The 10,851-nt window shown below is 44.5% G+C and overlaps 1 protein-coding gene across 1 annotated transcript in view; it reads right to left on the minus strand.

Moving 5' to 3' along the window:
• Positions 1-10,449, minus strand: part of OCIAD2 (OCIA domain containing 2) — a 31,882-nt gene extending 21,433 nt beyond the window's left edge. The window contains exons 1-2 of the mRNA XM_063459933.1: positions 10,233-10,449; positions 4,440-4,524 (exon numbers count right to left, since the gene is read on the minus strand). Coding sequence (XP_063316003.1) covers positions 4,440-4,524; positions 10,233-10,298 — 151 coding nt within the window. The 5' untranslated portion in view covers positions 10,299-10,449. The remainder of the gene's footprint in view (positions 1-4,439; positions 4,525-10,232) is intronic.
• Between the last annotated feature and the right edge of the window lie 402 nt (positions 10,450-10,851).

A 10,851-nucleotide genomic window follows, 5' to 3' on the forward strand; every position in this document is an offset into this window, starting at 1 on the left:
CATCCGAGCCATATGCTGTTAATGACTCCACTTGTGAGTGATACTCTTAACCTTACAGAACCACATATTATCTGTTCTGACAATACTGCACTATTCTTTTGTATTGTTTCAGATTCGTATTGAATTCCATTATGTATCTATATATTTTTTTTTTATAGGGTCTCCATTCGTTAGATTTTGGTGCCTCTATGTCTGGGAGATAATCAACTCAAGGTTTATTAAATTAATTATCTCCTGGATAAGCTGAATACATAAAAAACACCCAAATCACAGGAAAATGGCTAGGAAGCCTCATAAGTCTTCTACCCCCTCCCCCCCCCCGATAGCTCTGGAGGGAGCACCCAATGTTGCCAAAAAGCGATCTGTGGAGGTTTGTGAAAACGCTGCCCCATTAACATTTTTACCGTCCGTTCTCCTAGCTAAAATTAGTTCCAGGCAGTTACAGGGATTTGTCACTACTTTAATGGGGTCTGTGGTTGGTTGGGAACAGGGGGACTCCCCCTGGTTCATGGGTAGCGATTGTGCCTCCTGAGGTATTGTAACTCCTCTTCAAAGAACGCCCTCATTAGGCACTTGGAAAGTGGTAAAAACCAGGGTGCAAGACGACTGGGACCAGGGGCGGATCCAGAGCCTGATCTCGGGAGGGGCACTTTATTTAAAAAAATAATCCAGGCACAATAACCACTACAGCTCAGTGTAGTAGTTATGGTGCCAGTAAGGCCAGGATCCCATCCCAGAGTAAGTAGTCAAACCGCTTAAGAACAGTTTGACAACTTACTTGGGGTCTGCTGGGATATAGGGCATAGGAGCAGTGGTATGTGTGAGAAGTTAAGTGTGTGTGAAAGGTGCAGTGTGTGTGTGTGTGTGTGTGTGTGTGAGGGCGTGAGTGTATGAAAGGGTTGCAGTGTGTGTTAGGGGGCAGTGTGTGTGAGAGAGCTGCAGTGTGTGTGTGAGTGGTGCAGTATAAGTGTTTTGGGGGGCAGTGTGTGTATGGGGGGCACTGTATGTGTGTGTGGGGCAGTGTGTGTGTGTGTGGCAATGTACTTGTGTATGGGTGGCAGTGTGTGTGGGGCACTGTACTTGTGTATGGGTGGCAGTGTGTGTGGGGCACTGTATGTATGTGTGGGGCAATGTGTGTATGGGGGGCAGCAGTGTGTGTGGGACACTGTATGTGTGTATGGGGGGGCCATATGTGTGTGGGGCAATGTGTGTATGAGTATGCAGTGTATATGTGTGGGGGTCAATGTGTCTATGGGTGTGCAGTGTGTGTATGGGTGGCAGTGTATGTATGGGGCGGCAGTGTGTGTATGGGGGGGGGGGAAGGAGGGTAGGGAGGCTTTTTAATAATGTTTTTTTAAATGTAATAAAATTAATAAATTTATGTCCCCCCTCCCTTCTTACCTTTATTGAGGACGGAGGGGGACATTTCTCAATCCCTGGTGGTCCAGTGGTTAGATTGACTCTAGCCCGTAGCTCCAAGGCTAGAGTTCACTCTCGTGAGATCCGGAGTGTTGCCGTAGTAACCGTGGCAACACCACGTGCACGCGAGAGAAGGACCCGGAGGAGCTGCAGACTGAGCTCCCGGGTCCTCTTACTCCCCTGCCGGCTGCCAGGCCAGCACGGTGCCTGCGGACAGGGGAGGGAGATCTCTGATCTTCCTCCCTGGTCTGCAGGCACATTGCAGGGCTGGCACTTGGACAATGCCAGCCCTGCATTAGCCAGCAGTGGAGAATCTCGGGGAGGAGGGGGTGTGCCCCGTTGCCCCCCCCCGGATCTGCCACTGACTGGGACAAGGTAATACTTGTGGCTGCATCGGAGTTCCAGGGCAGTCAAAGATAAGTCCTGCTGACGTGTTCGGTATACTCCGCCTCTAGGCAAAGAGAGGCTCTTGCTGGGTCTCTGTGGAGAAAAGGAGTGACAGAGGGCCAAAGTAGTGTTATAGTCTTTAGTGGAGTTTTGCTGGTATCTGCCACACTGCTCCCCCTTAACCATTAGCTGGTATACACAGTCTGATCCCCCACAGATCGTCTTGGAGATGCCTGGAGGCTCACGGATCACTTTTTAAGTTTGGCCTGGCGTGACACCCTGTCAGCGTCATAGGCGTGCGCAGCCTGTTGCATTAGGGTGTGCACCCTAAAGCACAAACACACGCCGCGTGTATATGTATTTTTATATACACATACACATATATACATACATGCATTCACACACAAATACAAATATACATAGGTGCAGTGTGTGTGATTGTGAGCAGTGCAGAGTATAAGGGGTGCAGTGTGTGTGTGTGTGATTGCGAGGGGTACAGTGTGTGTGTAATTGTGAAAGGTACAGTGTGTTGTAATTGTGAAGAGTGCAGTGTGTATGATTGTGAAGGGTACAGTGTGTGGGTGGAGGGGCAGTGACAGGGGGTAGGGGGTGGAGGGGCAGCGACAGGGGGTAGGGGGGTGGAGGGGCAGCGACAGGGGGTAGGGGGTGGAGGGGCAGCGACAGGGGGTAGTGGGTGGAGGGGCAGCGACAGGGGGTAAGGGGGGTAGAGGGACAGGTGGTGGGGGGGGTCGAGGGGCAGTGACAGGAGGTAGCAGGGGTAGATGGTTAGTGACAGGGGTTGGGGTAGAGGGGCAGTGTAAGGGGTTAGGGGGTAGAGGGGCAGTAACAGGGGGTGTGGGTGAGTGGAGGGGCAGTGACAGGGGGTTAGGGGGTAGTAACAGGGGTTGGGGTAGAGAAGCAGTGACAGGGGTTGGTGGGTACTGACAGGGGTAAGGGGGGTAGAGGGGCAGTAACATGGGGTGTGGGGGAGTGGAGGGGCAGTGACAGGGGGTAGGGGGGTAGTGACACGGGTTATGGGGGGGTTGAGGGGCAGTGGCAGGGGGTAGGGTGGTAGTGACAGGGGTAAGGGGGGTAGAGGGGCAGTAACAGGGGGTGTGGGGGAGTGGAGGGTTAGTGACAGGGGTTGGGGGGTAGAGGGGCAGTGGCAGGGGGTAGGGGGGAAGGGGGTAGTGGCAGTGACAGGGCGTTGGATGGGGGGCAGTGAGTGACAGGGCATAGAAGGGGTGGGGGGCAGTGGGTAGAAGGGGGTGAGTGAATAGGGTGGGGGGGCAGTGAGTAGATGGGGATGAGGGAGCAGTGAGTGACAGGGGGTAGAAGGGTGGTTTATAAATACCTTCCCTGGTGGTCCAGTGGGCGCCCTCTCTCTTTAGTCTGCAGCTCCGCTGGGAGTGAGCTGCAGACCACATGGTGAGTCTCGAGATCTCCAGTCAGAGCGTTGCCGCGGCAACGCTCTGACAGGCTGGAGAACGCGAGACACCTCAGTCTGCAGCTCACTCCCAGCGGAGCTGCAGACTGAGGTCGGATCTCTGTCAGGGCAGACTGACAGGAGGGGCCTCGCACCCGGCGGCATTGTGGGCACGCCGCCGGGCCCCCTCCTGTGTCGGTTCGAGGACCCGACATGTCAGTCTGCCCAGAGGCAGAGGCATCGTCCTGTTAAAATACCTTTTGTTTCCAGGTGGGTGCTTTGTTTGGGGTCCTGCTGCTGCTGGCTGAGCAAGTGTAAGGGTCTTTTGAAGCTATGGTCTCTCTCTCCCCCATGCTTCCTGTGTCGCCTCCTCCAATGTGACGTGCTGAGTAAGAAGCTGGGAGGAAGTGATCGACAGTCACTTCCTCCCAGCCAGCCAATTTCACAGGGTCCTGGTTAATGCCTTAAAGAGCCGCGGCACCTGGCCGGACCCCTGTTCATCAATAAAGCAATAATACCCATCAGGTGGCCCTAAGTCCTCCAAAAGGCACAAAACAAGTACATTCAGAATAAAGATGATCATGAATAAAGCTGGTTTTGTTACTTATTGTGGTGTTGCAGGACTGTTAGTTTTGTGCACTAGCATAGGAAGCTTGGCAAAAAGGTTGTGGTCCGTAGGTTTAAACCATTTTCCTGAAAATTAAAGTTACAAAATGTGTGTTTGGGTGTCTGCATAGTTCTGCTGGAGTAAGGCACCAGGCATGTATTGTGTAGGTCCGTGGTCGTTGCGGTCACCCAGGAGTAGTGGGAGTTTGAGCGCAGGACTTATTTTAGTTTACATCTAATGGCCATTGGAGTGGAACTAAAAACCTTCATTTACAAAAATGTGCACAGGGATTTGGAATAGTGCGCAAGGAACTTATTTGCTTTGTTTTTTTTATTGTATGTATTGGGGCTGATGTGTACTGTGGTCGTTGCTGCCTCCCAGGAGTAGTAGGAGCTTGAGCGCCGGACTTATTGTTGTGTATAGGTATTGTGTGGGATTGTGCATGTTCTTGTCTCCTGTGCTTTCAGTGTTCTCCAGGCCTGATCTGGTCCATTGGGATAGTTTCTGGTGTACTTTGGCATTTATGGCTGACAAGGTTGCTAGACTAGGATAAATATGCACACAAGATTCTGGTGAAAAGTCAGGATGAGTTGGTGGTACCTCTCTTCCAGAAGCTCTCTTCTTTACATTCTTTCATGATTTTGGAAAACTCTGCCCTCTGGGCAGGAGGAATGGGGCATTGCCTCTATAAAAAAAAAAAAAAATATGTAGATTATACAGGAATTTACCATTAGAATACTTTGCAAAAATTATTTCACAAAATGTTCACGAGAATGGAAAGTAAAATGAGGTCTAGATAATCTGTCATGCCATTGCCCAATGTATTATAATAAAGATCACTAGTATTGTGCTCTATTAGGCTACTAAGGGGGGGATGGATGGTGTCCCCTGATGACTGTGGGGGTGTGCAGCAAAGTACTATTGCCAATCACACAGTTTCCTCTATTGGTTAAGCAGTGTGGTGAGATCACATGTTGTACCGGGTTGTGCACCATGTGCTTGTTTCGTACTATGCTTACAATAGTCCATCTACTTTGTCTTATGAAAGCTTTGGATTGTGTTGGAATGACTGTTAAATTCCAAAACAATCAGGATCAATATTTCATAAAGCTTGTATCTTTATCAAATACTGAAAAGCGAGCAAGCCGTTTTACGCTGTTTTGGAGCCTAAAGTTTCCCATTAAGCACAATCATGTAAATCTGCTCTGTGCAGGCACTGGATAACATAATGTTTGGTTGTATTAATATTATTTCACTATTTAACTTAGTTATAAATAAAAATGCCATTGTGCTTACTCTTTCATGAAATCAGTTAGTGAAGGGGAATTGTCACATTCAATGATCTCAAATAAAATATTAACATTTAACAAAAAATTGTAAAGGTGTGAGTAAAGAAATAAAATATAGAAAACCACACCTGTTTACAATGCAAATTGGCTCCTGCATATTTGCTCACTGTTACAAACTTTGTCCTTTGCACCTGGCAGTCAGCACAGAGATAACATAGTGAAGCGAGGAGAATTTAAACAATGGGTGTTAAGTATAAAAAGTGTTGTATTAATGTTGTGGTTTGTTCTGACGCTTTAATTATTTACAAATGTTTCCTTTATTTATGCCAAAATATTCCTCATTGCTGCTCTTGCATCATTTTATTTTCCAGTTCCATTTAGGTTCAGAAATATGTCATTTCTGCCCCCCCCCCCCCAAATGCCTTCTTCCCCTCTACATATTTAAAATTTGTATTTGATCTAGTAGTATTTGTACTATGTTTGCAAATATATTCAATTGTAAAATTATCAGAAAGGGAGAAGGAGGGAGGGGGGGGGGGGTGGTTGGGGGGGGGGGGGGGGGGGAGATCCAGAAAGGGATAAAAAAAAAATTCCACATGGGCAAAACTGCTACAAACTACTACAAATGGTAAATGCAAATTCAGCAATTATTTTAACGTTATTTGCTTAAAGTGGTCAGGGTGCTGTGTCCCAAGTCCCTTAACCCTGTAGTTATTGCAAGTAATTACTGTACCTTGCAGGGTTAACTCTACCTCTAGTGGCTGTCTACCAGACACTTCTGGGTCCTTAGTGGACTTTTACTCTGTTAAATGATGCTGGACGTCTTCAGTCTTTGCATGAGGACATCCAGCGTTACCCAAAACCCCATAGGAAAGTTTTATACAACGATTTTCTTTAGGGGAAGTCCTAATGCAATCACGGCATGTGCAGAAGGACCTTCTGGCGGGCTGGCGTTGGCAGTGGAGGTGGAGCCTGAATCAGTGCCAAGGCGCCGGAATTAGATTAATGATTAAGTGTTTTTTTTAAACCTTTTCAGCACCAAAGGGGAGGGGTCCCTTTAAGAAGACAGTGGCACTTCACACAGACTACTTCAATAAGATCAAGTGGTGGGTGCTTATAGTGTCTCTTTAAGGCCTATATTGAATAATGCTGAATAAGCTTTTCACACGATTTTATATTTTTTGGATATACTGTTGAAATTATTGGTATTTAAAATATATAAAAAAAATATATATAAAAAAAAAATATCAAAATCAAATATTAAAAAAAGTTAAATAAATTACATAAAATTAAATCATTTTACAAAGTTTATCCAAAATTTTTCAAATAGTTTATCCAACTATATTACATCAAGACCTAAATTGGAACAATACTTTTCCTGAACTCATGTTTACTTCGTCTATTGCAAGCATAAACTACGTACCCTACACTATTTGTTTAAGCTCTCGGCACTGTTGTTGACAATACAAGTAGTAGGAGGGACTGCATAATGACTGCTTAAGTGCAGGATGTATTTGTTATCAATGTCCCCATTTAAAGGGGCCATGCTTTCACCACAGTAAATCTATTCATTGCTCAGTAACATGAAACATAACAAGCATCGTCTGATTTACTTAACTCAAAACCCCCCCCCCCCCCCAAAAAAAAACAGAACACAAGGGAAATATTCCCTTAAACACATCGTCCTTCAACACATACCTCTGCTACAAATTACACTATTAAAAGTATTGTTTATTTTACAGTTCATTCAGATAGAAAGAGTGTAGCATATTTTAGTTTTAGCTTTCTATCAAATATAAGGAATATTTACCAAACCTTAAATTCTTATGAATGTACCAGGGAATTGCATATTTAAGGCCAGATAGAGTTGGACGATTTTTTCTTATAAACCATTTCACACAATCACAGTGAACAACCCTATCTACATGGATTCGACTGGTTAATATTGAATACAGAGTCAAAAATGAAAAGTTAAAGAGTTACTCCAAGCATCAAAACCGATACGGCCCACTGGGCTCCACGGCTTCTAGCTCCTTTGTGGACTCAGAAGAAAAGCTGCAGAAAGCAGAAGCAAATCCAGTCCCCATTCATTGATGGGAAGCTACAGCTGACCGCTCTATCAATGAATGGCACACATAGAAACATAGAATGTGATGGCAGATAGGAACCATTCGGCCCATCTAGTCTGCCCAATTTTCTAAATACTTTCATTAGTCCCTGGCCTTATCTTATAGTTAGGATATCCTTATGCCTATCCCACGCATGCTTAAACTCCTTTACTGTGTTAACCTCTACCACTTCAGCTGGAAGGCTATTCCATGGATCCACTACTCTCTCAGTAAAGTAATACTTCCTGATATTATTTTTAAACCTTTGCCCCTCTAATTTAAGACTATGTCCTCTTGTTGTGGTAGTTTTTCTTCTTTTAAATATAGTCTCCTCCTTTACTGTGTTGATTCCCTTTATGTATTCAAATGTTTCCATCATATCCCCCCTGTCTCGTCTTTCCTCCATGCTATACATGTTAAGATCCTTTAACCTTTCCTGGTAAGTGTTATCCTGCAATCCATGAACCAGTTTAGTAGCCCTTCTCTGAACTCTCTCCAAAGTATCAATATCCTTCTGAAGATACGGTCTCCAGAAAAAAAAAATAATAATAATTAAAACACATTTCGAAGTTACGTGCTTCTAAAGAGAAACACCAAACAGCATGCGAATGCTTGGGCTCTTCCGGGATATGAACCCGGGACCTCTCGCACCTGAAGCGAGAATCATACCCCTAAACCAATGAGCCATTATGATTTGCACACAGTGCAAAAAAATAAAATAAAAAGAAAGAAAGATAACAAAAACAGCAAAATTAATATTAGCCTTGTTCCAGGCTGGCTAATGACATCCCCATGAAGCTGCCATAGGTGGAGTTACGCCGTTGCTAAAAGGTTAAACTGTTTATGTGCAGAGTTTTAATGCAAAAAGTTGCACATGCAGACACTAGGCACTATAACCACTTCAAAGTCACTGAGTTTGGATTGATTCTTTAAGAATAAGAAACAGTCTGCTTTTCATATCAGATGCAGAATATAGTGTATAATCTCTTTTACGTTGTAACCCTGAGAATATGAAATACAGTAATAATCTCATGTGAGAGTATCTGTATTCCTTATGGGGGGATCCTGTGGTCAGGGATCATTTCTATACAATGTTTGTAAATACAATGTGTCAAAACATGCTACAAAGACAGCTTCACAATAGCAAATAAACATATTGACATACTAAGGTCTCCATTGAATATTGTTGAATTAACTTTCCAAATAGTTTTATATGTTTTAATAAACTTTTAAAATTATTTTTTTTAAAACATAATAAAAATATCAACATAGCAAGAAAAAATAAACAAAATGCAAAATATTAAACATTATTATTATTTTACCAAACTAAAATGTGGATACATGGCAATAGTTTACATCGCCACGGATTCTTGGAGGGGCCTGCTTGCCAGTCTCCTGCCAAAAGACTATAGGCCCTTTAAAAAGCTAAGTGAACAGACTTGGTTTGTGGGATTTTAGATTTGGTTTGAGAACCGAACAGGCGCACGAACCAGAGACTACCTGGGAGCTTGTTAAGCCCAATTGACAGTTTGTAACACTTTCCACCGCAGTATTCTAAGTGTTCATCTGGGTGGCTGCTGTTCGCATAAACGACCACGAGGTGGTGACCATCTTGTTCCTGCGAACACAGGCAGCGGTGTTTGGTCGTCGAGTTCATGGAACCGTTTTCGGACACTGAAACTCCCGAACACCGCTGGACTTCCAGGATCACCTGTGTTCGGTTCTACACAACTTAGAAGGGCACTGTTAGGTGGAAACGTTCCCAAGAACAAGGGGGATCCAGCTCCAGGGTAAGACTCTTGAATATGTTCGGTTTCTAAACTACCCACCTAGACCAACCGCAAGCCCTGATTCTCTGGAACTATTTTGGGCAGGAGCCTCATGTGCAGTCAGTCAAATTATGACTCCCATGGAAATCCTAAACCCCTGAACCGATCTGGGTGATTTTTGTATATGTTGGTCCCCCAGATCGGGTCTACTTTTGGGGTATTGTAAAATGTATGTTTTCTGTGACTGGAGATAATTGAGTTTAGTACAGTTCCTGACTCGATTATCTCCCAGGCACAGTGGAGTTATTATCTGGTTTTATTTGGGAGTGTCCTGGACCTGAGAGCCAATGTAACCATGTGTATGTTTTTGCTGTAGTATACTCTCAGGTCCAGTGGGGAATGCCCCTGGAATATGTAACCGGTAACCCCTTGCATGAGTACCTGCATATAAGGCCAGTTGTGGATGCCAATAAAGAGAACACTTTTCTTGTAAGAGCAGTCTGCTTTGATCTCTGGGCTAGGAGAGGTCTACCCACTGGAAATTGGATCCTGGTCTTGGGTCCAGGGTGGATGGAGGACAGTGAGACCCTAAGCAAGCTGGGGTGGTTTTGGGGGTTTACGGTGGTTATGGTGTCCTGTGCGGTGCTTATGGTACTCAAGGATTACTAGAAAGCAGCGACTGAGGGAGGTACCTGGTCGGGGTGCCAGGCGGTCAGTCACAGTTTATAAAGGACACCCGAATAATAAAAGTTCATTTTTTTTTTTTTTTGTGATTTGAAGTACTATGGTGGGGATTAGAGGGGTTGCTTACAATGCAAGCAGGTGCATACTGACTGCTCAGGAGGGGTAAATATTGGAGCTGAGATTTGCAGCAGAGCAAGGGTTAAAAACAAAGAGCACACAGTTATTTGTGGACATTTGGGGTTTTATCATAATGAAAGCCTGGAAAGGGGTTAGCACCATACAAACACAGCAGGTAGGAGCCGAGTCAATTTCATACTTTGCTACAAGGGAAGGCAGGGAAACAGTTAACATCACAGAGCACATAACTAGGAGTTAAAGTGATATTTGAATGTGTTTTAGTGCTGCCTCATTACTTTGCTTCATTGTATGAATACTGAAACAATCTGTAGATAGTGAGTGGCTGCATTCACAATAAAATACTGTGACTGTGCTGTGCTCCTGGTAAAATATGCTAAAACCAGACATTACCATAAAAAGACTTACCTTAGGGGTGGGAGTTGCAGCTTTCTCCTCCATGGGAGCTGACTTTTGTTCTGGTTCAGCAGACATGGCGCTTGAAGGGTTAACTCAGTATTACAGAATGGAAGGTATATAGTTCAGTGTTAGAGGGCTTCCTTGTACGAGCTCTGTCTGATCAGCACACAGGTTATATGAGGTTTCTTAGACCAGTGTTTAGTTAAAAGGGCCAGAGAGAGGAGTGGAAAACACATGTCTCCTCCCCATTTTTAGAACAGCTTGGTAATCTGATCTGAAGGAGGTGAAAGGGCCAGTCCATGTAATAACAATGTAACAGACAGCAAGAAATTGTATTACTTCACCTTGTACCTTAATAAAACTTACATGTAGCAACTAGCTAGAAAACAGACAAGGACAAGCCCATAACTGATGGTTTCTTTCAGTTGCATCACGTTCTGTGTTCAGACATATTGCCTCTATCTATGGCTGTTATCTTGTTACACAAACTAACAGACCATAGGTATTATATAGGGGCACACAATGCCAATAGTAAAATATCTACACAGTTATTTACCAAACCAGGATTTGTCAGTAACTGACAAATGAATATCAGGGCTTAGAACAAAATAGTTGAGTTATAAAGAGC

Source organism: Pelobates fuscus, chromosome 6 (assembly GCF_036172605.1).
Source record: "Pelobates fuscus isolate aPelFus1 chromosome 6, aPelFus1.pri, whole genome shotgun sequence".
Classification (NCBI taxonomy): Eukaryota; Metazoa; Chordata; class Amphibia; order Anura; family Pelobatidae; genus Pelobates; species Pelobates fuscus.